General features: G+C 52.3%; 1 protein-coding gene across 1 annotated transcript; it reads right to left on the minus strand.

The window, feature by feature from the left end:
- ACBD3 (acyl-CoA binding domain containing 3) lies at nt 1-25,026 on the minus strand. The gene is made up of 8 exons (XM_075863416.1): nt 24,740-25,026; nt 12,914-13,055; nt 11,102-11,242; nt 9,890-10,048; nt 2,615-2,789; nt 1,600-1,801; nt 927-1,211; nt 1-218 (listed from the first exon to the last, which is right to left on the minus strand). Exons 1-8 carry the CDS (start codon nt 24,957-24,959, stop codon nt 10-12), a joined length of 1,533 nt encoding a protein of 510 aa, XP_075719531.1. The 5' UTR covers nt 24,960-25,026; the 3' UTR covers nt 1-9.
- Between the last annotated feature and the right edge of the window lie 812 nt (nt 25,027-25,838).

Here is a 25,838-nt window from a genome sequence, read left to right on the forward strand (position 1 = left end):
CCCTCTCCTTTATCTAGTATAGTACACTCTGTAGTACACAGATTTTGACCGCCACAAGGAGTAAGAGTTGTCAAATTTGAGCAGGTAGACGCCTCGTCCTGGGTACTGGTGGCTGCCGGCGTACACCTCCTCGTGACAATCACGCCTGTAGACTGGCACAATCTCGTCCAGCTGCGGCTTGTTGGCGTGCTTTTTGACTTTCTCGTTGTTGGGGTGCTCTGTAATAAAGAGATAAAGTCGTGAAAAGTCCGGACTAGTCGCCAACAAGTCTAAGGCAAGAATAAGATGTCCAAAACCCGAGGTTTGAGAGAGACTTTATCCTGAGGTGTGCCCAGTATATGCCCCTAAAGCCGGAGTCCCTAACATTATGGCTGCAGGCTGTCTGGCCATGTTGGGAGTTGTACTTTTGCAGCAGCTTGAGAGCTACAGGTTGGGGGTCAAATCCTTCTTACCTGGCCCTCTTAGAGCACCTAGCAGAATGTGGGGGGGGGGGGGGGGGGGAGAGACGACGACAACATGCTTTAGATGACCCCAAAGGACGTATCATTTATATTGTATAAGAACAGGACAGTTTCACACAATTTAAAGGGGTTGTTTTTTATACGGATTGGTCATCAGTATATGATCGGTTGCGGTCCGACACCTGGACCCGGCACTGATCAGCTGTTCCGGATGTTACGCAGTGGTGGAAGCAGAAGGCTCTGACCACTATATAGCGGCCGTGCTGCAGTAACTCAGAACAGCCACTATACAGCGGTCATCCTTCTGCTTCCGCCACTGACCACTGCATAACATCCGGACGCAGTCGGAACAGATCGGTCCCGGTGTCAGATCTCCCCTCCCCCCCCCACACACACACCCCCAGGTCATTAGGGTATAAACCAGCCCCCAACTTGGACAACCCCTTTAATTACATAGTAACAAACCTTCATCCTCCTCCTCGTCTTCACTGGACTCGCTGACGTGCACGCTCACAGTGGTGTTCGGGGAGTCTGTCCATTCAAAGTAAACCCCAAAACCAATGTCAAAGTTATCTGTAGCGAACTCCCAGAAAAGATAGGAGCCCTCCTCGTGTGTGGGAACCCGGACAGTGACCACCTCTCCTCTTCCCACGGTGATGACCGAGTCTGCGTCCTGCCGGATCTTTTCTTTGAAGTCTTTAATTTGGGGTCTTGTCCACATGGAAGGAGCAGCTATGACCGGCGTGGACTCTGCGAGGATAAAAGCCGCATGACAAATAACGTCCTTTATTCTCTACACACAGACCAAACATGAACCTATAGCCACGCCGGGACCAGAACACAGGGACGAGTGCCCAATGAGAAGGAATCATGTGGGTGGATATATCTACAAGTGCCTGGACCTGACCAGATGACCCACGGACAGAGTCACAAGAGCGGAGAGTCGCTCATCAGGTTACATGACGTATAGCTACGCACAGCGCTGCGGAATATGTTGGTGCTACAGAAGCGACCGGAAATAATAATATAAGCGCCTTCTACCTTCTAAATCAGAGTCCCAAAGATGGATTGTGTCCACAGATAAAATCAGACTACCAGGGTGGACGTATACAGTATACAGTTCTCTATAGGGACGCACCTTTAGGTCCATTCTCCAGCATGTCTTCTAGCGGGTCGGCCTCCAGTTCCGTCTCTGCGCTGTCTATGTGCGGGTGAGTTTGTCCATTGACTGAGGGGGATTCGCCGGAGCCGGTGACGCTCCCCATGTTCATCTTGGCAGGAGAGCTTACAGGGGAGCTGGTTCCTGCTGACAGTGCCTCTTGTTGTTTCTGTAAGGCAGCCTATAGGGGAGAAGATCAAACGATAGGTACGAGATGTCGATATCAGCTGACAATCTGAACAAGCAGAGCTGCAGTGTAAAGCATGAGGGAGGACAAAGCAGGTGAACCTGTGATGAGACAGCAGGTGTATTTCAGAGTAGCTTAGCTTCCCATAGACCAGGCAACTAAAGTTGGCCACACACTTAAAAGGGGTTGTCCGACAAAACACATGTATCCCCTTATTCACAGAACATGGGATACATGTGTGATCGCTGGGGGCTTGACCAGTGAGACCCCCAGAAATAAGCAAAATAGAGGACCGAAAGTCCCCTGAAGTGCTCCGTGAGAGTGGAGCTCTTGTGCGCTTCTCAGAGCAGCGCGCCATTAATTTCTATGGAGCTGCCGGAGACAGCGGTCCCGGATGTCCCAATGAATTGAGCGCTAGTCAGGCTTGCGCTCCGTTCTCATGCAGCGCTTCAGGGGACTTTCGGTCACCCGTTCTCCTTATGGCTGAGGGACCTGTCATGTCCTGTATTACACAGACAATACAATGGTATGAATGGACACTGTGTAATGCTTAGTTTCTCCTGTGGTGGCGCTGTAGGGAAATTGAACACGTACTGGCAGGATTCCCCACAGATCACAGCTGATCGATATTCTACAAGCGCAAAGTTCAGCAGTGCAAGTTTTTTTTTTTTTATGCCCGGAAAAATATGTTATGCACATTGATCTGTGGGGGCCTCATAGTGAGGACGGTCATTAGTAAGTGCCCCCCAAAACAAGTAGGTTTGGAGACCCATGTGGAAAATAAAAACCCTAAGGCGGGGTCTGTACCTGTTGCTGAGCGAGCTGCACCTGGTAGAGCTGCTGCATGTACTGCTGGTAGTGCTGCTCTTGCAGTTGCCGGATCAGGAGCTGCTGCTGCTCGAAGTTTCCCGGGTATTGCTGCGCTGCGTACTGCTGGAACTGAACCGCCGTCTGGGAGTTCAGGGCGGCCATGATCTGCTGCCTGGAGGAAAAGGGAAACAGGATTTTCAGACATGAGACAATGCATCGGGGGTGGGGGAATCTTGTAATATCCTATTCAGCAACGTCCCCACAACATGGACAACAAGGGAGGGGCAATCGAAAAAAAATCCCCCCAAAAAACCCAAGATTTAGTGCAATTAACCGAACGTCAACTTGCTCATTTCGGGGGTTTTTCAACTGTATCTACATCCTATTGGCCAATGGTGGAGCAGGGAGCTGTAGAGTCCCCGCTCTACCATTCATGATCTATCACCATACGCTCACAGCTCAGTTTAGAAAGGCGCGAGGCAGTGATGTCATCAATCGGGTCTGCTCCGAGCCACACAGACCGGAGGAGCAAAGGGATCTCCTCCACTTGTCGGGGTTAGGGGTGTATGTATTTTTTATCAGGCACTATTGGGGCTGTATGGGGGCAGCTATGGGGTATTATACTGTGTGGGGGCAGCTATGGGGTATTATACTGTGTGGGGGCAGCTATGGGGTATTATACTGTGTGGGGGCAGCTATGGGGTATTATACTGTGTGGGGGGCACTATGGGGGTATTATACTGTGTGGGGGGCACTATGGGGGTATTATACTGTGGGGGGGGCACTATGGAGAATGATACTGTGTGGGGGCACTATGGAGAATGATACTGTGTGGGGGGCACTATACTGTGTGGGGGGCACTATGGGGCATTATACTGTGTGGGGGGCACTATGAGGGCATTATACTGTGTGGGGGGCACTATGAGGGCATTATACTGTGTGGGGGGCACTATGAGGGCATTATACTGTGTGGGGGGCACTATGAGGGCATTATACTGTGTGGGGGGCACTATGAGGGCATTATACTGTGTGGGGGGGCACTATGAGGGCATTATACTGTGTGGGGGGCACTATGAGGGCATTATACTGTGTGGGGGGCACTATGGGGCATTATACTGTGTGGGGGGCACTATGGGGCATTATACTGTGTGGGGGGCACTATGGGGCATTATACTGTGTGGGGGGCACTATGGGGCATTATACTGTGTGGGGGGCACTATGGGGCATTATACTGTGTGGGGGGCACTATGGGGCATTATACTGTGTGGGGGGCACTATGGGGCATTATACTGTGTGGGGGGCACTATGGGGCATTATACTGTGTGGGGGGCACTATGGGGCATTATACTGTGTGGGGAGCACTATGGGGCATTATACTGTGTGGTGGGCACTATGGGGCATTATACTGTGTGGGGGGCACTATGGGGCATTATACTGTGTGGGGGGCACTATGGGGCATTATACTGTGTGGGGGGGCACTATGGGGCATTATACTGTGTGGGGGGGCACTATGGGGCATTATACTGTGAGGGGCGGCACTATGGGGCATTATACTGTGTGGGGGCACTATGGGGCATTATACTGTGTGGGGGCACTATGGGGCATTATACTGTGTGGGGGCACTATGGGGCATTATACTGTGTGGGGGCACTATGGGGCATTATACTGTGTGGGGGCACTATGGGGCATTATACTGTGTGGGGGGCACTATGGGGCATTATACTGTGTGGGGGCACTATGGGGCATTATACTGTGTGGGGGCACTATGGGGCATTATACTGTGTGGGGGCACTATGGGGCATTATACTGTGTGGGGGGGCACTATGGGGCATTATACTGTGTGGGGGGGCACTATGGGGCATTATACTGTGTGGGGGCACTATGGGGCATTATACTGTGTGGGGGGCACTATGGGGCATTATACTGTGTGGGGGGCACTATGGGGCATTATACTGTGTGGGGGCACTATGGGGCATTATACTGTGTGGGGGGCACTATGGGGCATTATACTGTGTGGGGGGCACTATGGGGCATTATACTGTGTGGGGGGCACTATGGGGCATTATACTGTGTGGGGGGCACTATGGGGCATTATACTGTGTGGGGGGCACTATGGGGCATTATACTGTGTGGGGGGCACTATGGGGCATTATACTGTGTGGGGGGCACTATGGGGCATTATACTGTGTGGGGGGCACTATGGGGCATTATACTGTGTGGGGGGGCACTATGGGGCATTATACTGTGAGGGGCGGCACTATGGGGCATTATACTGTGTGGGGGGGCACTATGGGGCATTATACTGTGTGGGGGCACTATGGGGCATTATACTGTGTGGGGGCACTATGGGGCATTATACTGTGTGGGGGCACTATGGGGCATTATACTGTGTGGGGGCACTATGGGGCATTATACTGTGTGGGGGCACTATGGGGCATTATACTGTGTGGGGGCACTATGGGGCATTATACTGTGTGGGGGCACTATGGGGCATTATACTGTGTGGGGGCACTATGGGGCATTATACTGTGTGGGGGCACTATGGGGCATTATACTGTGTGGGGGCACTATGGGGCATTATACTGTGTGGGGGGGGCACTATGGGGCATTATACTGTGTGGGGGGGGCACTATGGGGCATTATACTGTGTGGGGGGGACACTATGGGGCATTATACTGTGTGGGGGCACTATGGGGCATTATACTGTGTGGGGGGCACTATGGGGCATTATACTGTGTGGGGGGCACTATGGGGCATTATACTGTGTGGGGGGCACTATGGGGCATTATACTGTGTGGGGGGCACTATGGGGCATTATACTGTGTGGGGGGCACTATGGGGCATTATACTGTGTGGGGGCACTATGGGGCATTATACTGTGTGGGGGGCACTATGGGGCATTATACTGTGTGGGGGGCACTATGGGGCATTATACTGTGTGGGGGGCACTATGGGGCATTATACTGTGTGGGGGGCACTATGGGGCATTATACTGTGTGGGGGGCACTATGGGGCATTATACTGTGTGGGGGGCACTATGGGGCATTATACTGTGTGGGGGGCACTATGGGGCATTATACTGTGTGGGGGGCACTATGGGGCATTATACTGTGTGGGGGGCACTATGGGGCATTATACTGTGTGGGGGGCACTATGGGGCATTATACTGTGTGGGGGGCACTATGGGGCATTATACTGTGTGGGGGGCACTATGGGGCATTATACTGTGTGGGGGGCACTATGGGGCATTATACTGTGTGGGGGGCACTATGGGGCATTATACGTTGTGGGGGGCACTATGGGGCATTATACTGTGTGGGGGCACTATGGGTGCATTATACTGTGTGGGGGGCACTATGGGGCATTATACTGTGTGGGGGGCACTATGGGGCATTATACGTTGTGGGGGGCACTATGGGGCATTATACTGTGTGGGGGCACTATGGGTGCATTATACTGTGTGGGGGCACTATGGGTGCATTATATTGTGTGGGGGCAGTGTCAGGGGGCATTATACTGTGTGGGGGCACTATGGGGCATTATACTGTGTGGGGGGCACTATGGGGCATTATACTGTGTGGGGGCACTATGGGGCATTATACTGTGTGGGGGGCACTATGGGTGCATTATATTGTGTGGGGGCAGTGTCAGGGGGCATTATACTGTGTGGGGGCACTATGGGGGCATTATACTGTGTGGGGGCACTATGGGGCATTATACTGTGTGGGGGGCACTATGGGGCATTATACTGTGTGGGGGGCACTATGGGGCATTATACTGTGTGGGGGGCACTATGGGGCATTATACTGTGTGGGGGCACTATGGGGCATTATACTGTGAGGGGCGGCACTATGGGTGCATTATACTGTGTGGGGGGCACTATGGGTGCATTATATTGTGTGGGGGCAGTGTCAGGGGGCATTATACTGTGTGGGGGCACTATGGGGGCATTATACTGTGTGGGGGCACTATGGGGCATTATACTGTGTGGGGGCACTATGGGGCATTATACTGTGTGGGGGCACTATGGGGCATTATACTGTGTGGGGGGCACTATGGGGCATTATACTGTGTGGGGGGCACTATGGGGCATTATACTGTGTGGGGGGCACTATGGGGCATTATACGTTGTGGGGGGCACTATGGGGCATTATACTGTGTGGGGGCACTATGGGTGCATTATATTGTGTGGGGGCAGTGTCAGGGGGCATTATACTGTGTGGGGGCACTATGGGGGCATTATACTGTGTGGGGGCACTATGGGGCATTATACTGTGTGGGGGCACTATGGGGCATTATACTGTGTGGGGGGCACTATGGGGCATTATACTGTGTGGGGGGCACTATGGGGCATTATACTGTGTGGGGGGCACTATGGGGCATTATACTGTGTGGGGGGGCACTATGGGGCATTATACTGTGTGGGGGGGCACTATGGGGCATTATACTGTGAGGGGGGCACTATGGGGCATTATACTGTGTGGGGGCACTATGGGGCATTATACTGTGTGGGGGCACTATGGGGCATTATACTGTGTGGGGAGCACTATGGGGCATTATACTGTGTGGGGAGCACTATGGGGCATTATACTGTGTGGGGGGCACTATGGGGCATTATACTGTGTGGGGGGCACTATGGGGCATTATACTGTGTGGGGGGCACTATGGGGCATTATACTGTGTGGGGGGCACTATGGGGCATTATACTGTGTGGGGGCACTATGGGGCATTATACTGTGTGGGGGGCACTATGGGGCATTATACTGTGTGGGGGGCACTATACTGTGTGGGGGGCACTATGGGGCATTATACTGTGTGGGGGCACTATGGGTGCATTATATTGTGTGGGGGCAGTGTCAGGGGGCATTATACTGTGTGGGGGCAGTGTCAGGGGGCATTATACTGTGTGGGGGCACTATGGGGCATTATACTGTGTGGGGGGCACTATGGGGCATTATACTGTGTGGGGGCACTATGGGTGCATTATATTGTGTGGGGGCAGTGTCAGGGGGCATTATACTGTGTGGGGGGCACTATGGGGCATTATACTGTGTGGGGGCACTATGGGTGCATTATATTGTGTGGGGGCATTATACTGTGTGGGGGGCATTATACTGTGTGGGGGGGCACTATGGGGGCATTATATTGTGTGGGGCAGTGTCAGGGGTTATATTATATACAGCAGGCTCAGGGGATAAATATTAATTCAATGGCGTAGCATGGGCGAGTCATGCATAAAGGGGTGCGGCCAAAATAATCGTTCATTAATCGTAATCGAGGTTACATGTTTAATTAATTGTAATTTTGACTTCGCCCAGCCCTAGTGACTACTCATGGCTGCCCTTAGCGTGCCCATACAGGTCTCATCCAGCTTTCCAGAGACACGGAGTGGCAATACAGACTGACAAGCCCTCTAAGGGCCAGTTCACACAGAGTTTTTCGACACGTTTTTTGACTCGGAAACCGCGCCAAAAAAACGACCGAAAATGCCTCCCATTGATTTCAATGGGAGGCGGAGGCGTTTTTTTCCCCCGCGAGCCGGACATGCCCTTTCTTCGGGCGTTCACGCCTCTGACCTCCCATTGACATCAATGGGAGGCAGAGAAAGCTTATTTAGTTGGCGTTTTATGCCCGCGGCACTCAAAGGCCGCGGGCGAAAAACGATGCGAAAATTGGCGTGCAGGCAGAGGAAAATCTGTCTCAAACGTCCAAACTGAATTTTGAGGCAGATTTTCGTCCTGCAAAAAACTCTCTCTAAGGGCGCTGTAATTGAACTGTGGGTTGCGGCCTCTGCTCACCCGTGTAAGTCCAGACAGATCAGCTCAGGGACTTCTCAGGTATTGATAGCTTATCCTGAGGATAGGCCATCCATTTATACTGGCTAGAAAACCACTCTAATATTCGTTCATATAAAGCGGCCAACCCCATTAAGGTCTACACAAGCGCCTTGAGACCGGCCTGTCTCCCGGTGGCCTCGCTCCACGACACGCAGCAGCTAAACCAGAATTCATAAGGGAGTCGCAAGGACTGTTAATGACACCACAGGGAGCCGCAGCTTTCTCTTAAACCCCAACAGGAAATATGTTCAGACAGCCCTGGGGTCCTTCAATGGACCCTGGGCTGTCTGGCCATATGAGTTGTTGGCTTTGATCGCGTCAGTTATTTTCTGTGACGCGATCAATGTGCAGTCCCCCCTCTTTGAATGCCGCGATCAGCTTTTATCACGGCATTCAAGGGGTTAACGGCGGAGGGAGGATGTTTCGCCTCTCTCCGCTGTTAGAGCGGGGCCGTGGCTTTGTATTACTCTCGATCGCGTGCAGGGACGGCTGTCACACAGGACGAGTATGCTCGTCCTAATGCGCGAAGTGCTCGCCGCTCAGGACGAGCATACTCGTCCTGTGTCGGCAACCAGTTAAAGACGACCTCTCACCTCTCCCGATGTGTGCGTTTTAGTAAATACCTGCCTTACTCATAAAAAAATAATTCTGAAACATCTTTTCTTAGATCTCCGCGTTGTGCCGTTCCTCTGTTACTCCTCCTGGAAACGTATAAATAAACGGACAAGGGGAACGGTAATGCCCAGTTAATGGGGTGTGTCCGTACACAGTCCAAGAATCAACCCTGATTGGACAATGTGTAGGGACCCCCCCTCTCAATGAGTAACACACAGTTGTCAATGTATTCATGAATCGTTAGGAGGAATAACAGAGGAACGGCACAATGTAGAGTTCAGAGAAAAGATGCTCCAGAATGGTTATATCAGGGAGAATACAAACAGAAATGTCAGGAGAGGGGACCGTCCTCTTTAAGCAGCGTGTTCAGCCCTGAATCTTTTTTTTTTTCTTTTGTTTTTTTAATCTACAAAGATTCACAATTCTGTTCTAAATAAATTTCTGACTAAATCTTTATAGGGGTCGGAGCTCTCCTTTTTTAACACAGAGCTCCAAATCCCCTGCATATATAGAAGTATATGATCATATTCAGTCAGCCTGCAGCTGCCACTAGGGGGAGCTAACTGCATCCAATTATGCACCGTACTCGATAAGACAGTATGCAGTTAGCTCCCTCTAGTGGTCACTGCTGGTAGCCAGAATTTCACATCTTTTAACTACAGTATGTCTATACAGAAGATTTGTAGCTCTTTGTAAGAAAAACGCCACAATAAAGAATCAAGAAAGTAATCAGCCCAGAATTTTGGTTTTAAAGAGGTGGACAAGCCCTTTAAGGATGAAGCGTGTACTATAATAGATGTCTCCCAATGGAGGTACTCACTTCTGCTGCTCCATTCGAAACCTTTCATCCTCTGCACGCATCCTCTCCTCCTCCTCCCGCCTCAGCCTCTCCTCCACCTCTTTTCTCCGCTTTTCCTCCTCCCGTAACAAACGCTGCCGCTCCTCTTCTTCCCGCCTTCTCCGCTCCTCCTCTTCTCTCCTGTAAAATCAGCAGATGATGCTTTATACTGAACTCGATGGAACGAGACGTTTTACGGCAGCCTGTGAGAAGCACGGTCCTACCCATCTGCTTCTGTACAGGCTGCTACACCCAGCGACAAAATGGCACAACAGTCTGCATGAACCCCTGACATTTATACCACTACCCCCCCCCCCCCCCCCCTTGGGCAAAACGTCCCCAATTTTTTGTCTTCAGTGTCCGCTACTCTTTAGCTCTGCTTTATTAGGACACAGCTATAACCAGTGAATGCAGCCAAGTTGCATAGTCTGTTGCGGACTACTGCTCTGTCCCCCATGCTTTACACTGCAGACTGAATTCAGTTGTTTTTTTTTTTTTAACAGGGTTAGACTCAAGTGATAGATGCTTTCTGCTTCTGGTCTGGTGAAATCCCACATTAAACAAGTGCTGGATTATCAGATTTTCTGGACTATTGGATGCCAGATTAAAGGAATTTTACTGTATAAGAAGAATACATGGGTGATATTTATCAAATCGCGGAGCGGAAATTACAGATAGAATTATATTTATAAGGAACTCCGTAATAGCTACTGGGAATTCGTCTATATTAGTCGCAGTATTTTACGTCTCTCCATGGGAACATCGCGTTAAGAGGCGGTTACGCTGTCACCGAGGAGAATCCGATTATACAAGACTCATGAGTTTCTGTAGCAGGAGACGGCGGGAGTGAAGGTATAAAGAAGTATTACAGTAAAATTCCTTTAATCTGGCAACCAATAATCCAGCACAGAACGGCCATAAAATGTGGAGTTTCACAAATCAGAAAATGAGGAAATTTTAGGGCCGATTTACACGTGCAGGTAAAACTGCGGCCTGTTCATAAATCCCTATTCTGACTTGGTCTTTCTGAATGGTCTCAACCAGTTTTATATACTTTTCCATGACCACTTGATGAACCCGGAAAATCTGATAATCCGGAAAAAAAAAATCTGATAATCCGGAAAATAAGATAATCCCGCAGCCGTCAGGTCGCACTGATGCCAGAATAAAGGTATTCGTCGTCGTGATCGTCACCTCTTCCTCTCCTGCTCTTCTTTCTCGATCTTGTGGGAGGTCACGTATGTGGAGAACAGGTGGCAGCACGTGTTCAGCAGGGTAACAAATTCGGTCATGGCTTCTTGTTTGCTCAGGTTGCCCAGGGCGGCCCATTCTTTCCTGCGAGGACACAAAAAACATGAGCGCCGTTTTCTCTTAAAGGGATTGTCCTGTTACATTTTTGTACAATGAAAAGTTTTGAAACTTTTTAATATACCTCATGTTTAAATTTCAGTTTCAAGATCTCTGCTTGCGGTCAGTGAGCGAAAACATCCTTGTTTACACCCACCTGTACGGGCCTAATACTTCTCACAGCTGAGTGTTCCTTACAGTTGTATCCCGTCTAGACAATCCTCTGTGAGCTAAAGATGCTGGACTGCACTTTACCTGCACCGATACATTGTAGCAAACTATCAGGACAGGAGAGAGATTTGTGCTGCCGATTACCATTATTGGCACCTGTATTCTGATTAACAGCTGAAGATTAATTTTCCAGGCTGCTGGACAGGCTGCTATTACCCAAATTTCCCCGAAGGCAAATATTTTAAGTGAATGTCATTTTAACACCAAGAAGTTTAAAGGGTTCTCCACTTTGGACAATTTCTACTTGTTAGAAGTGTCTATTGACAATAAACTGATCATAAAGTGTCCCCCTGCTGCGACCCCCAGCGATCAGCTATAATCTATGGTGAAACCTGGCAGTAAGTGTTCAATTTCCCTGCAGCGCCACCACAGGGGAAATTAAGTATTACAGAGTGTCCATTCATATCAATGTGTTGTCCAGAAAGAGAGAGACGCTCTATGTAACCGCTCTCCACTCTGACCAAGAGATGAGGATCCCGAACAGAGGACCCCCCCTCCCGGTATTAACTCACAATACCCTAATAGGGTGTATGGAAATGGGTTTTCTAAACTGGACAACACTTTAAAGGTCCAAAATGGAGTAATAATTATTTAATATATCTTTATAGGGGTCAGAGCACCATTTTCCTGGTACGGAGCTCAAAATCCCCTTCAAACAGTCATGGACATACATGATAAAATCCTAGCCGCCTGCTGCCACCACTAGGGGGAGCTTACCTAAGACATTTATTGAGCTTTGAGTTATGGGAGCTGAATAAGTCTGGGTGTAGCGAGTATCATATTGTAGCATGATGTCACTATACATCACCTGCATATACTACTGCTGCTCCTCTGGGCAGACTAGGCAACCACTGCCACCTCTGCAAACCCTAGAGGTCAATGTACTATTCCCAGACAGACATGCTTGAATGGCCTGAACACTTTTTACAACCTTTCCGATTGCTTAAAAAAAATTATTTGGGAAGAAATCCCAGTAAACAGTAGGGCAGTTACAACTCTCACCAGGCGTCCGGGATCGGAGGAAACGATTCATCAACGAAGCGCCTGGTAAGAAGATTACCTGCCCTACCTTTTACCTGGTGTATTTTGCAAACGGCCACGATAAAAATAAAACTTTGCGGAGTGCTGCTTTATATACTGTTAAAATGAGAAAAATGGCAACTTTGTCTTGAGTGCGTTTTGTGTATACAGCTCCTATGTAGAGCTATGCATCTGAAGGGTTACAGACTACAAACAAACCCTGTGCAGTCTGACCTTGCAGTCTTGTGTTACTCCGCTCTTTGTCTGTAGGTTACCGACAGGAGGGAGTGGAGTAACAAATGACTGCAGGATCAGACTACACAGGGTTTGTAGTCTGTAACCATGGAGACACATAGGAAACCACAAATGTGTTATACAGGAGGAGGATTGAAACAAACTGCATGTTACCTCCTATCATTGCCCAGGACATCGAAGAAGCCGACTTCCGGGCAGGTGTCCGGGTTGTACGGTCCTAGGAGAACTTGTTTATGTAGAGCCACCAGCTTCAGCTTCTCTTCATAGGTCGGATGGAAAGCCTTCCCGTCCTTCTCTGTGAAAACACCACAAAGGGGCAGCCGTTAAGAAAACCCTCACGTGTCCTAGATGAATGTGTCAATGGAAGACGTCTGGTCACAATGGTATAAAGTTACAGTAATGTTTCCCTACATAAATAGTCAGTTTTTAACACCACATATCCCTACATGTTATCTGTGGGGGCGGACCCGTGCCTCAGTGTGGGGGCGGACCCGTGCCTCAGTGTGGGGGCGGACCCGTGCCTCAGTGTGGGGGCGGACCCGTGCCTCAGTGTGGGGGCGGACCCGTGCCTCAGTGTGGGGGCGGACCCGTGCCTCAGTGTGGGGGCGGACCCGTGCCTCAGTGTGGGGGCGGACCCGTGCCTCAGTGTGGGGGCGGACCCGTGCCTCAGTGTGGGGGCGGACCCGTGCCTCAGTGTGGGGGCGGACCCGTGCCTCAGTGTGGGGGCGGACCCGTGCCTCAGTGTGGGGGCGGACCCGTGCCTCAGTGTGGGGGCGGACCCGTGCCTCAGTGTGGGGGCGGACCCGTGCCTCAGTGTGGGGGCGGACCCGTGCCTCAGTGTGGGGGCGGACCCGTGCCTCAGTGTGGGGGCGGACCCGTGCCTCAGTGTGGGGGCGGACCCGTGCCTCAGTGTGGGGGCGGACCCGTGCCTCAGTGTGGGGGCGGACCCGTGCCTCAGTGTGGGGGCGGACCCGTGCCTCAGTGTGGGGGCGGACCCGTGCCTCAGTGTGGGGGCGGACCCGTGCCTCAGTGTGGGGGCGGACCCGTGCCTCAGTGTGGGGGCGGACCCGTGCCTCAGTGTGGGGGCGGACCCGTGCCTCAGTGTGGGGGCGGACCCGTGCCTCAGTGTGGGGGCGGACCCGTGCCTCAGTGTGGGGGCGGACCCGTGCCTCAGTGTGGGGGCGGACCCGTGCCTCAGTGTGGGGGCGGACCCGTGCCTCAGTGTGGGGGCGGACCCGTGCCTCAGTGTGGGGGCGGACCCGTGCCTCAGTGTGGGGGCGGACCCGTGCCTCAGTGTGGGGGCGGACCCGTGCCTCAGTGTGGGGGCGGACCCGTGCCTCAGTGTGGGGGCGGACCCGTGCCTCAGTGTGGGGGCGGACCCGTGCCTCAGTGTGGGGGCGGACCCGTGCCTCAGTGTGGGGGCGGACCCGTGCCTCAGTGTGGGGGCGGACCCGTGCCTCAGTGTGGGGGCGGACCCGTGCCTCAGTGTGGGGGCGGACCCGTGCCTCAGTGTGGGGGCGGACCCGTGCCTCAGTGTGGGGGCGGACCCGTGCCTCAGTGTGGGGGCGGACCCGTGCCTCAGTGTGGGGGCGGACCCGTGCCTCAGTGTGGGGGCGGACCCGTGCCTCAGTGTGGGGGCGGACCCGTGCCTCAGTGTGGGGGCGGACCCGTGCCTCAGTGTGGGGGCGGACCCGTGCCTCAGTGTGGGGGCGGACCCGTGCCTCAGTGTGGGGGCGGACCCGTGCCTCAGTGTGGGGGCGGACCCGTGCCTCAGTGTGGGGGCGGACCCGTGCCTCAGTGTGGGGGCGGACCCGTGCCTCAGTGTGGGGGCGGACCCGTGCCTCAGTGTGGGGGCGGACCCGTGCCTCAGTGTGGGGGCGGACCCGTGCCTCAGTGTGGGGGCGGACCCGTGCCTCAGTGTGGGGGCGGACCCGTGCCTCAGTGTGGGGGCGGACCCGTGCCTCAGTGTGGGGGCGGACCCGTGCCTCAGTGTGGGGGCGGACCCGTGCCTCAGTGTGGGGGCGGACCCGTGCCTCAGTGTGGGGGCGGACCCGTGCCTCAGTGTGGGGGCGGACCCGTGCCTCAGTGTGGGGGCGGACCCGTGCCTCAGTGTGGGGGCGGACCCGTGCCTCAGTGTGGGGGCGGACCCGTGCCTCAGTGTGGGGGCGGACCCGTGCCTCAGTGTGGGGGCGGACCCGTGCCTCAGTGTGGGGGCGGACCCGTGCCTCAGTGTGGGGGCGGACCCGTGCCTCAGTGTGGGGGCGGACCCGTGCCTCAGTGTGGGGGCGGACCCGTGCCTCAGTGTGGGGGCGGACCCGTGCCTCAGTGTGGGGGCGGACCCGTGCCTCAGTGTGGGGGCGGACCCGTGCCTCAGTGTGGGGGCGGACCCGTGCCTCAGTGTGGGGGCGGACCCGTGCCTCAGTGTGGGGGCGGACCCGTGCCTCAGTGTGGGGGCGGACCCGTGCCTCAGTGTGGGGGCGGACCCGTGCCTCAGTGTGGGGGCGGACCCGTGCCTCAGTGTGGGGGCGGACCCGTGCCTCAGTGTGGGGGCGGACCCGTGCCTCAGTGTGGGGGCGGACCCGTGCCTCAGTGTGGGGGCGGACCCGTGCCTCAGTGTGGGGGCGGACCCGTGCCTCAGTGTGGGGGCGGACCCGTGCCTCAGTGTGGGGGCGGACCCGTGCCTCAGTGTGGGGGCGGACCCGTGCCTCAGTGTGGGGGCGGACCCGTGCCTCAGTGTGGGGGCGGACCCGTGCCTCAGTGTGGGGGCGGACCCGTGCCTCAGTGTGGGGGCGGACCCGTGCCTCAGTGTGGGGGCGGACCCGTGCCTCAGTGTGGGGGCGGACCCGTGCCTCAGTGTGGGGGCGGACCCGTGCCTCAGTGTGGGGGCGGACCCGTGCCTCAGTGTGGGGGCGGACCCGTGCCTCAGTGTGGGGGCGGACCCGTGCCTCAGTGTGGGGGCGGACCCGTGCCTCAGTGTGGGGGCGGACCCGTGCCTCAGTGTGGGGGCGGACCCGTGCCTCAGTGTGGGGGCGGACCCGTGCCTCAGTGTGGGGGCGGACCCGTGCCTCAGTGTGGGGGCGGACCCGTGCCTCAGTGTGGGGGCGGACCCGTGCCTCAGTGTGGGGGCGGACCCGTGCCTCAGTGTGGGGGCGGACCCGTGCCTCAGTGTGGGGGCGGACCCGTGCCTCAGTGTGGGGGCGGACCCGTGCCTCAGTGTGGGGGCGGACCCGTGCCTCAGTGTGGGCGTATGGGTGTAGACACAAAATTGCAGTAAGCCATGGTCTTGTAGACGGGTGATCCTGTTAAAGTAGAGGCCAACGTACATAGAATTAAACGGAGAATCTGTCTCTGGTTTAGATCGGAGGAGCGATTCACACACATACGTGGAGTCTGGTGTAAGGTTTAGGGGACACAGTAGTTTTGCTGCGAAAACCACGTGTGGTCCCTTAATCAGATGCGCCAAAAAGTTTTTCAACAGGTTTCAGCTGCCACAGATTCTAAAATCTGTTTACGATCTGCCAACAAAGATCAGTTTCAGCCACATTTTCTCTTGCGGGTATGAGCAGCTTTACAGGTTTGATTCCAGCCTAGCTCTCCTGCAGTCCTATGTAAAACCACATGAAATACAGTTAGCGGTGTCCAATGACTGACCCAACTCTGCTACATCTGACAGTATCATGATCGGCCAGGCTGTATATTATCTGTATCTAACAGAAATCAGAGAAGCGTGGCGTTTCCTGCTGCGGTCGGGTGATAATGTGACGTTTCACGTGACTCTAGGACTGACGGTGGGCGGTTTAGTGTCGGGACACGGTATAAAACCTCTGCTGAGCGTTCCGCCAGGGTGAACAGCACAGTATGAAGTGTTCCGGCCAAGTTCATTATTTTTCCACTGAAAATGTAATTATTTTTGGACCCCTTGAAAATTAATTTCCCTGAAGAGCGATCAACGCAAATAATGAATGCGAGCGGCCTGGACACGGTGTAATCTTGCAGCATCGGTCCGTCCCTAGTGGGGGTGGGGGGGGGGTCACAGCTTAAACGGGGTCTCCAGATAAATGTAAATCAAGATGAATTATTGTATAAATAAATGTTTTGCAACTTTTTAAATATACTTTGTGTTTCCATTCCTCACGTTTTCAAAACCTCTGCTTGCTTTTATTGAATAAAGACCTGCACAGACTTAAAATATTTCTCACAGGAGAGGGGTTGCTACAATTGTATTCAGTCTAGACAATACTCTGATCTAAACGGCCTGCAGACCGCTGCATTATACTATCAGGGCAGGAGAGAGATCTATGCTGTTTGTCTGAAATGGGTACAATTGAAGCAAACACTCAGCTGTCAGAAGGACCGGTCTGCACCAATTTCACCCGCGGCCATTGAGCACCGCGGGCAAAAAAACTTTTTCTCTGCCTCCCATTGATTTCAATGGGAGGTCAGAGTTCGGAACCGCGGCAAGAAAGTACATGCCGGTTTTGGTTTTTTTTCACGCGAGTGGCTAAAAGCCGTAACGGAAAAAGAACGTCTCTTATCAAAATCAATGGAAGGTATTTTTTTTTCTGCGCCGATTCCGACGAAATTTCCGCATCAAAATCAGCCCCAAAAAACACAGTGTGAACTGGGCTTTACTATAATCTTGTTTATAGGGGGCAGTATTATATTAGATATTTTCTTAGGCATGGCAACAATATTATAATAGGGTATTCCATAAGTGTCTGATAGGTAGGGGTCACCTTTGGGATCCTCACCTATGACATTGGGATTCCCATGACCCCCATTTAGCTGTAGAAGCTGCCCAGCGGCTGCCACAACGGAGGTGAAGGGGAGATCTTGCTGCGTATGTGGTCTATAAAAGTGACAGAATCGGTGAAGTTTGCCGACATCGCTGGTTCTGTGACTCCCGCTGGCAATAATGGAGCGCTGCACACAAACACACACACACAGCTCTGCTGCTTTTGCACCCCTTTTTTCTCATAGATGGGGGCCCCAGAGGATGGTCAGGTTCCCCCTTTAAAGAGAAACTCCAGCTGACAAGGAATCACACCCACCACCCCCTCACGCAGACGACACCGTCCAGCTTCACTCCGCCATCTTGACAGGATTATGCAGATTTGTTATTGTCGCCCAGTCAGATTATTATACAGATGGAGTGGTATCCGGCATAATTATTACAGATGAGAATTTACATGGGGAACCAGTTTCACCGGTTTCCCTTTAAGTTCGTGGTCCATCCCGAGTTATATTTCTACTTATGAATTCAGGAATGTTTATTGCAGCATCGAGGCGACGATCAACTGTGACGGGAGCTGCAGCATTAGCGACTCGTCATTCTACTCCAGGCTTCGCGGTGTTAAAACCAGTGGGACATTGAACTGCAGACCCTGGTGTCATCCTGTCCTCTGCGCCAATGATGACCTGTCGCCCCCCACCGCACCCCAAAACTGCTCTCATTTCTCCCAGTAAACTCCATGGACGACACACTGAAAAATAAATGAGTCTCTCGGTCCTGTGAGAGGCGACATGTTGTAAGTACAGAACACCCCTCAAATTTCAGGATCCTATTGATGCCTGATCGCAATGGACGACGTCGAACCCCCCCATTATACTGTATGGAAGTCTTAGCCGGGTCATACCCTCCACCATATCCCAACACTACCAGTACATATACGGGGCGAACCTGGAATAAAAGCAACGTTCCCCCTAGTGGCCGGGACTGGAAGTGCAAGTGGCTAGTGACTGCTCTCTGCTAGTACTTAGTCTAAAGAGGAGCGTGGAAAAGCAGCGTTATCCCCATTAACTGTGCTAAGCAGCAACCTGAAAAAATGTATGGCTAATATAGCCCCCTCACTCATTTTTAAGTATTTACAGGCCATCCCTCCCCAAAAAATCCCCAGTAGTCAGAGCAGGGCCCCTGCTACTCCAGTAGTGATAGCAGCCCCCTTTAGTTCTCCAGTAGTCACAGCACACCCCTCCCCCACTTCTCCAATAGTCACAGCAATCTCCCTCCTAATTCCTAAGTATATACAGACTCCCCCTCGGCTTCCCCAGTAGTCATAGCAGGCCCCCTCGTAATTCCTAAGTAATTACAGACCCCACACAACTTCTTTAGTAGTCATAGCAGGGCCCCTGCTTCCCCAATAGTGACAGCAGCCCTACCAGTTTCCCAGTAGTCACACCACGCCCCCACCCCTACTTCTCTAGTGGTCATAGCTGTCGCCCCCTACCTTCTCAGTATATACAAAAAAATCCAGCCGACTTCCCCAGCAGTGACAGCACGCCCCCCACAGATCCCAATAGTCACAGCGCGCCCTTTACCTTAGTTTACCACTAGTCAGATGCCCCCGCTTCCCTTCTTAGTATTCACAGAACCCCCCAGTAGTCATAGCATTCAGTCAGTGACCGCATCTGGTAGACGCACAAAGACACTAAATGCATGGAAGGACGGGACCAAAGTCCTTAAACCAGGGCAAATTTTATAATTGCCATAGTGACCTGGTTTTGTCCCGTATCCCACATACAAGTGCTCATCCGGCTTTCCACTACAATGACCCAAATTGCATTTTTCATTGGTTAACTGATAATGGACTGAAAGAAGAGAAGAGGATAAATCCCCCCGGGTCATATCTGTGGAGCAGCCGACCTCAAGTCCTCGTCTAGATGGCGGCAGTCCCTTGTGCCGAGGAGACGCCGCGCTGGCCTTGGCCGCTCCACATCTAGGTTAATGAGATGTAAAATAAATGCAGCCACGTAAGGATCTCGTCCATTACTGCGGGAGCTTCAGCAGAACCTGGTCCACGCTGACAAACTGTGATGTTTCTACGCTCTCCGGGCGTCTTATAACTTGTAGCCTGTAATGTAGAAGAAAAACTCCGGACTCGGAAATGACAAACTGCAGAGTTCATATCCGGAGATGCTAAAAACTTTGTGTGAGAGTAAAGGGTTAAAGAACGTTTCCCACATTCTTGTTCAAAGTTCCAAAATATCCAGAGTTAAAGAGGTCATGTGGGGACCAGAAATGATCCGTGTAGTCCCTGCAGTATGTGATACACTCGCTAATATATATTCCGGTCCCCGTCCCACTGATTCTGTGCTTTTCATAGATTTTGAGAGCGCTGCCGGGGGACCGGAAGTCTAGCGGCACAGTTTTCCTTCATGACGATTCAACTCTGTCATGTGACCGGCCCCGCTGTGCTCTATGTACAAGCGGTAGCCAATCAGGATCAGTCACATGACAAAGAGTCGTATCGTCATAGAAGACCGTGCAACTAGACTTCCGGTCCCCCGGTAGCGCTATAAAAATCTCAGCGTCAGCGCGACGGGGACCGGAATGTATATTAGCGAGCGTATCACATACTGCAGGGACTACACTGATAATATTTTGTCTCCACATGACCCCTTTAAATATTCTATCCAAAAGCCGGGTCAGAACGCTAGGATATATTTCTCACCCGCCCTGTATAACACTGGGCTGCTCCATCAGTCTAAGAAAGAAATTCCAGAGGATAACATCCGAGGAGTTGCTTTTTAAGCCATTGCCAGATATTTACAGTGAAGTGGCTCTGAGGGGAACGAATAAGTATATGAGGCATCTCTCTGCACATCTATAGCAGACCACGGCAGGACACAGGAGGCCAATGAAATAAATTCTCGGGTTACTTTCTATAGATGTCTATGGAGTTTCTTATTGCATGTTCACCAAAAAAAAAATAAATAATGACATCGGAGCAGTCTCACCGCCTCCTAACGTCTACAGCAATTAGCAGAAATCATTAACTCTGAAAGAATTATAATGGTTTCCATTATTGTCCAAAGGCAACGGACTGTCAATGATAAACTCCATGCAAGCAGCAGCGACTCTATGCAAAAGGCAAAGTGTGTACTGGGCTTTAAGAGGATCTGTCAGCTCTCCTGTGTGGTGTAGTAGAGAGGAGCTGTCAGCTCTCCTGTGTGGTGTAATATAGAGGAGCTGTCAGCTCTCCTGTGTGGTGTAGTATAGAGGAGCTGTCAGCTCTCCTGTGTGGTGTAGTATAGAGGAGCTGTCAGCTCTCCTGTGTGGTGTAGTATAGAGGAGCTGTCAGCTCTCCTGTGTGGTGTAGTATAGATTATCTGTCAGCTCTCCTGTGTGGTGTAATATAGAGGAGCTGTCAGCTCTCCTGTGTGGTGTAGTATAGAGGAGCTGTCAGCTCTCCTGTGTGGTGTAGTATAGAGGAGCTGTCAGCTCTCCTGTGTGGTGTAGTATAGAGGAGCTGTCAGCTCTCCTGTGTGGTGTAGTATAGAGGAGCTGTCAGCTCTCCTGTGTGGTGTAGTATAGAGGAGCTGTCAGCTCTCCTGTGTGGTGTAGTATAGAGGATCTGTCAGCTCTCCTGTGTGGTGTAGTATAGAGGAGCGGTCAGCTCTCCTGTGTGGTGTAGTATAGAGGATCTGTCAGCTCTCCTCTGTTGTGTAGTATAGAGGAGCGGTCAGCTCTCCTGTGTGGTGTAGTATAGAGGAGCGGTCAGCTCTCCTGTGCGGTGTAGTATAGAGGAGCTGTCAGCTCTCCTGTGCGGTGTAGTATAGAGGAGCGGTCAGCTCTCCTGTGTGGTGTAGTATAGAGGAGCGGTCAGCTCTCCTGTGTGGTGTAGTATAGAGGAGCTGTCAGCTCTCCTGTGTGTGTGGTGTCGTATAGAGGAGCTGTCGGCTCTCCTGTGTGGTGTAGTATAGAGGAGCTGTCGGCTCTCCTGTGTGGTGTAGTATAGAGGAGCTGTCGGCTCTCCTGTGTGGTGTAGTATAGAGGAGCTGTCGGCTCTCCTGTGTGGTGTAGTATAGAGGAACTGTCGGCTCTCCTGTGTGGTGTAGTATAGAGGAGCTGTCAGCTCTCCTGTGCGGTGTAGTATAGAGGAGCTGTCAGCTCTCCTGTGTGGTGTAGTATAAAGGATCTGTCAGCTCTCCTGTGTGGTGTAGTATAGAGGAGCTGTCAGCTCTCCTGTGCGGTGTAGTATAGAGGAGCTGTCGGCTCTCCTGTGCGGTGTAGTATAGAGGAGCTGTCGGCTCTCCTGTGTGGTGTAGTATAGAGGAGCTGTCAGCTCTCCTGTGCGGTGTAGTATAGAGGAGCTGTCAGCTCTCCTGTGTGATGTAGTATAAAGGATCTGTCAGCTCTCCTGTGTGGTGTAGTATAGAGGAGCTGTCAGCTCTCCTGTGCGGTGTAGTATAGAGGAGCTGTCGGCTCTCCTGTGCGGTGTAGTATAGAGGAGCTGTCGGCTCTCCTGTGCGGTGTAGTATAGAGGAGCTGTCGGCTCTCCTGTGCGGTGTAGTATAGAGGAGCTGTCGGCTGTCCTGTGTGGTGTAGTATAGAGGATCTGTCAGCTCTCCTGTGTGGTGTAGTATAGAGGATCTGTCAGCTCTCCTGTGTGGTGTAGTATAGAGGAGCTGTCAGCTCTCCTGTGTGGTGTAGTATAGAGGAGCTGTCGGCTCTCCTGTGTGTGTGGTGTTGTATAGAGGAGCTGTCGGCTCTCCTGTGTGGTGTAGTATAGAGGAGCTGTCGGCTCTCCTGTGTGGTGTAGTATAGAGGAGCTGTCGGCTGTCCTGTGTGGTGTAGTATAGAGGAGCTGTCAGCTCTCCTGTGTGTGTGGTGTCGTATAGAGGAGCTGTCGGCTCTCCTGTGTGGTGTAGTATAGAGGATCTGTCGGCTCTCCTGTGTGGTGTAGTATAGAGGATCTGTCGGCTCTCCTGTGTGGTGTAGTATAGAGGATCTGTCCGCTGTCCTGTGTGGTGTAGTATAGAGGAGCTGTCGGCTCTCCTGTGTGGTGTAGTATAGAGGAGCTGTCGGCTGTCCTGTGTGGTGTAGTATAGAGGAGCTGTCAGCTCTCCTGTGTGGTGTAGTATACAGGAGGTGTCTGTTCTCCTGTGTGGTGTAGTATAGAGGAGCTGTCAGCTCTCCTGTGTGGTGAAGTATAGAGGAGCTGTCAGTTCTCCTGTGTGGTGTCGTATAGAGGAGCTGTCGGCTCTCCTGTGTGGTGTAGTATAGAGGAGCTGTCTGCTCTCCTGTGTGGTGTAGTATAGAGGATCTGTCAGCTCTGCTGTGTAGTGTAGTATAGAGGAGCTGTCTGCTCTCCTGTGTGGTGTAGTATAGAGGAGCTGTCAGCTCTGCTGTGTAGTGTAGTGTAGTATAGAGGAGCTGTCAATTCTCCTGACACGTCGGTTTTAGAAAATACTTGTATTCCCCACGAAATAACAATTCTGGAGCATTTTCTCTTTTGTTCCTCCTGGAAATGTATGAATACATTTTTAACTGGAGTTATTCCTCTGGTCAATAGGATGCGCTGCTACAGTCTAATACGGTCAGTACTGAGGATAATTGGACAATGTCAGACTCTGTAGGGAGCGGGACACCTATTGACAAGGGGAAGATAGGTCCAGGTGCAGTGTACACTTTATGTATAGAGGGGCAGGCACTATTGTTGCTGCATTGGATACGTCACTGGTTGATCAGAGCGGATATTCAGTACAATGTGCTCATATACTCCAGTGTCTTATCCCAGCATCTGCTCCGCACTATGGGTTTTCTCCGCTTGTGTCCCCTCCCCCGCAATCAGCTGCCTGTAATGTGAACCATCACATGATGCGCATTGATCTGAATGGCTGGTCCATATTACGCATGGAGGACAGCAGTTCTCAGGAGAGGAAGCTGCTCCATCCGTCATCACGGAATTTGAAAGACTACGGAAACCTCCGATGCCATTTGTTTTTTATATGGAATGTATTTATATTGTATTATAAGAACTTCTCTCATATATTTTGACTAGAAATTTTGCTTCGCTTCTTGGTATCCGCTGTACATAGAAGCTGCGGTTGCCTGCAGAATCCACCAGTGAGCTGGACTGACGGTTTGGCTGATAGCGGCTCATGTATGCCTCTGACATCCTTAGATCTGATCAGTGTTGGGGTCAGAGGAGGTACGCGGGAGCCGCTGTCCGTCCAGTTCACGGACCGATTCCGCAGCTTCTACGTACAGCGGATACCAAGAAGCGAAGCAAAACGTCTAGTCAAAGTATAAGAGAAAAGTTCTTAGAATACAATATAAATACATTACATATAAAAACGGGAGAAAGATTTCCGCAGCCTTAAGACGAACACGTCACCAAAATGTGATTTATGTGAAAAACCTGCGACGACCGAAAAACCACAGAACAGCTGGATCCCGTCACTCTGTATCAGCATCTGTCTACAGCAGAATCAGGACCGCACAAAACACTGCAGAAGCCACGAAATGCCTCAAAATCGTGCAAGAAATATTGTAACTTTTTTTTAGCATTATCACATCACGAAGATGAACGGCGCGGTCTGTATTTCCGCCATGTGTACGGTGAGTGCGAGGTCCTGAGTCCTCCTGCGTGTCTGATGAGGTGGCCGAGGTGCGGAGGAAGGAAGCAGCGCAATGAATGAGCCTGACACGGCTGTCATGTGTCTGGTGACAGCGCGCACATGTAGCAGAGCCGAGCAGGACTGGCACATTTTTGACATATACATATTTCCATAGCTGCGTGGATGTGACCAGAGCAATGGGAAGTACGGAGGTGGTGAAATGCCATGTCCTGACACTACAACCCCCAGCATGCATTGACAGTCGACAACTAAGGTTGTAAACCTATCAGAGCTCTGCAACCTGAGATCCTCCAGCGATAGTGAAACTACAACCCCCAGTCTCCCCTCCCAGAGGGCAACCCCGCGGGGGCCACCGTCCCAGAGGGCGACACCGCGGGGGCCACCGTCCCAGAGGGCGACACCGCGGGGGCCACCGTCCCAGAGGGCGACACCGCGGGGGCCACCGTCCCAGAGGGCGACCCCGCGGGGGCCACCGTCCCAGAGGGCGACCCCGCGGGGGCCACCGTCCCAGAGGGCAACCCCAGGGGGGCCACCGACCCAGAGGGCAACCCCGCCGGGTCCAGCATTCCACTCGTTTGGGGCCAGTTTTGCCCCATTAATGCAAATGTCAGTTACCTTTAAAGAATTTAAGGGCCAGGCCATAGAGCTCATCCAGACTGAAGCCCCAGCGCTGCTCCATGCTCTGGGCCTCCGTGTCATCCTGTGGCGGCAGCTCCTGGCTCTGTTCCTCCACCTCAGGATTACGCTCCCCAACGGCGGGGTCTTCTGGATCCGGGGTCAATGTCAATCCGTCAATGGAGACTTCTAGCCGCTCTGCGCCGCTCACCACCGCCATCCTCCCCCCGCTCACAGCGCCGGCCACGTCCCGACTTCCGGCTCCAGTCTCCCAGTGACGCGGGGGCGCGCACGTCACCTCCGCCGTGCAGGCAAAACACAGGCGCATGCGCCGAAAAAATAGTCGTGACCGCGCAGTCCTTCACAGCTAACAGTGAAAAGAGAGAGATGGAAGAGCGCCCCCGCCCGGTCACCTGGATAATGACACAGCACCAGCGTTATAAAATAATAATAATAATAATATAAAATAATAATAATATAAAATAATAATAATAATAAACCTTGGATCTCAAGCTTTTCACTTAGATAGATACACAGCTGGGCTCTGTTCACACTTGTTTCTTGTTTTCTTTTTATAATGGAAGCAACGACGCAGTACGGGATTAGTGGTATGACAGATACTACGGGCGCCTGACAGACTCCTTTGACTTACAATGGTGTCTGTCGGTTTTCTGTCAAGGTGTACAACATTTTGACATGTTCTGCTTTTTTCCCCTCAAATTTGATGGAATTTGCAATGGAGGCTCCGAAGTGTTCACTTCTACGCCGTGGTATCTATTTATAATGGAAATCAGGCCGCAGTGCCGAGTCCATCATATATCGGACACCACCTGTGCCCAACAGACCTCATTGACTTATACTGGGGTCTGTCGGCTTCTGTCATGGTGTCCATTGTTTTGACGGGAAAAATAGTGTCGCATGCAACTCTGATCATCCTGTATTATACTCCAGAGCTGCACTCACTATTCTGCTGGTGGAGTCACTGTGTACATACATTACATTACTTATCCTGTACTGATCCTGAGTTACATCCTGTATTATACTCCAGAGCTGCACTCACTATTCTGCTGGTGGAGTCACTGTGTACATACATTACATT

The sequence above is a fragment of the Rhinoderma darwinii genome, chromosome 4 (assembly GCF_050947455.1).
Source record: "Rhinoderma darwinii isolate aRhiDar2 chromosome 4, aRhiDar2.hap1, whole genome shotgun sequence".
NCBI classification, from domain to species: domain Eukaryota; kingdom Metazoa; phylum Chordata; class Amphibia; order Anura; family Rhinodermatidae; genus Rhinoderma; species Rhinoderma darwinii.

Excerpts from the sequence above, each read along its gene's own strand:
- ACBD3 (XM_075863416.1), bottom strand. The coding sequence starts at position 24,959 with ATGGCGGTGGTGAGCGGCGCAGAGCGGCTAGAAGTCTCCATTGACGGA. Across the intron at positions 1,802-2,614 it reads TGCAGCTCGCTCAGCAACAG|GCTGCCTTACAGAAACAACA; the intron begins GTACAGACCCCG and ends TCTCCCCTATAG. Across the intron at positions 1,212-1,599 it reads GCTGGAGAATGGACCTAAAG|AGTCCACGCCGGTCATAGCT; the intron begins GTGCGTCCCTAT and ends TTATCCTCGCAG.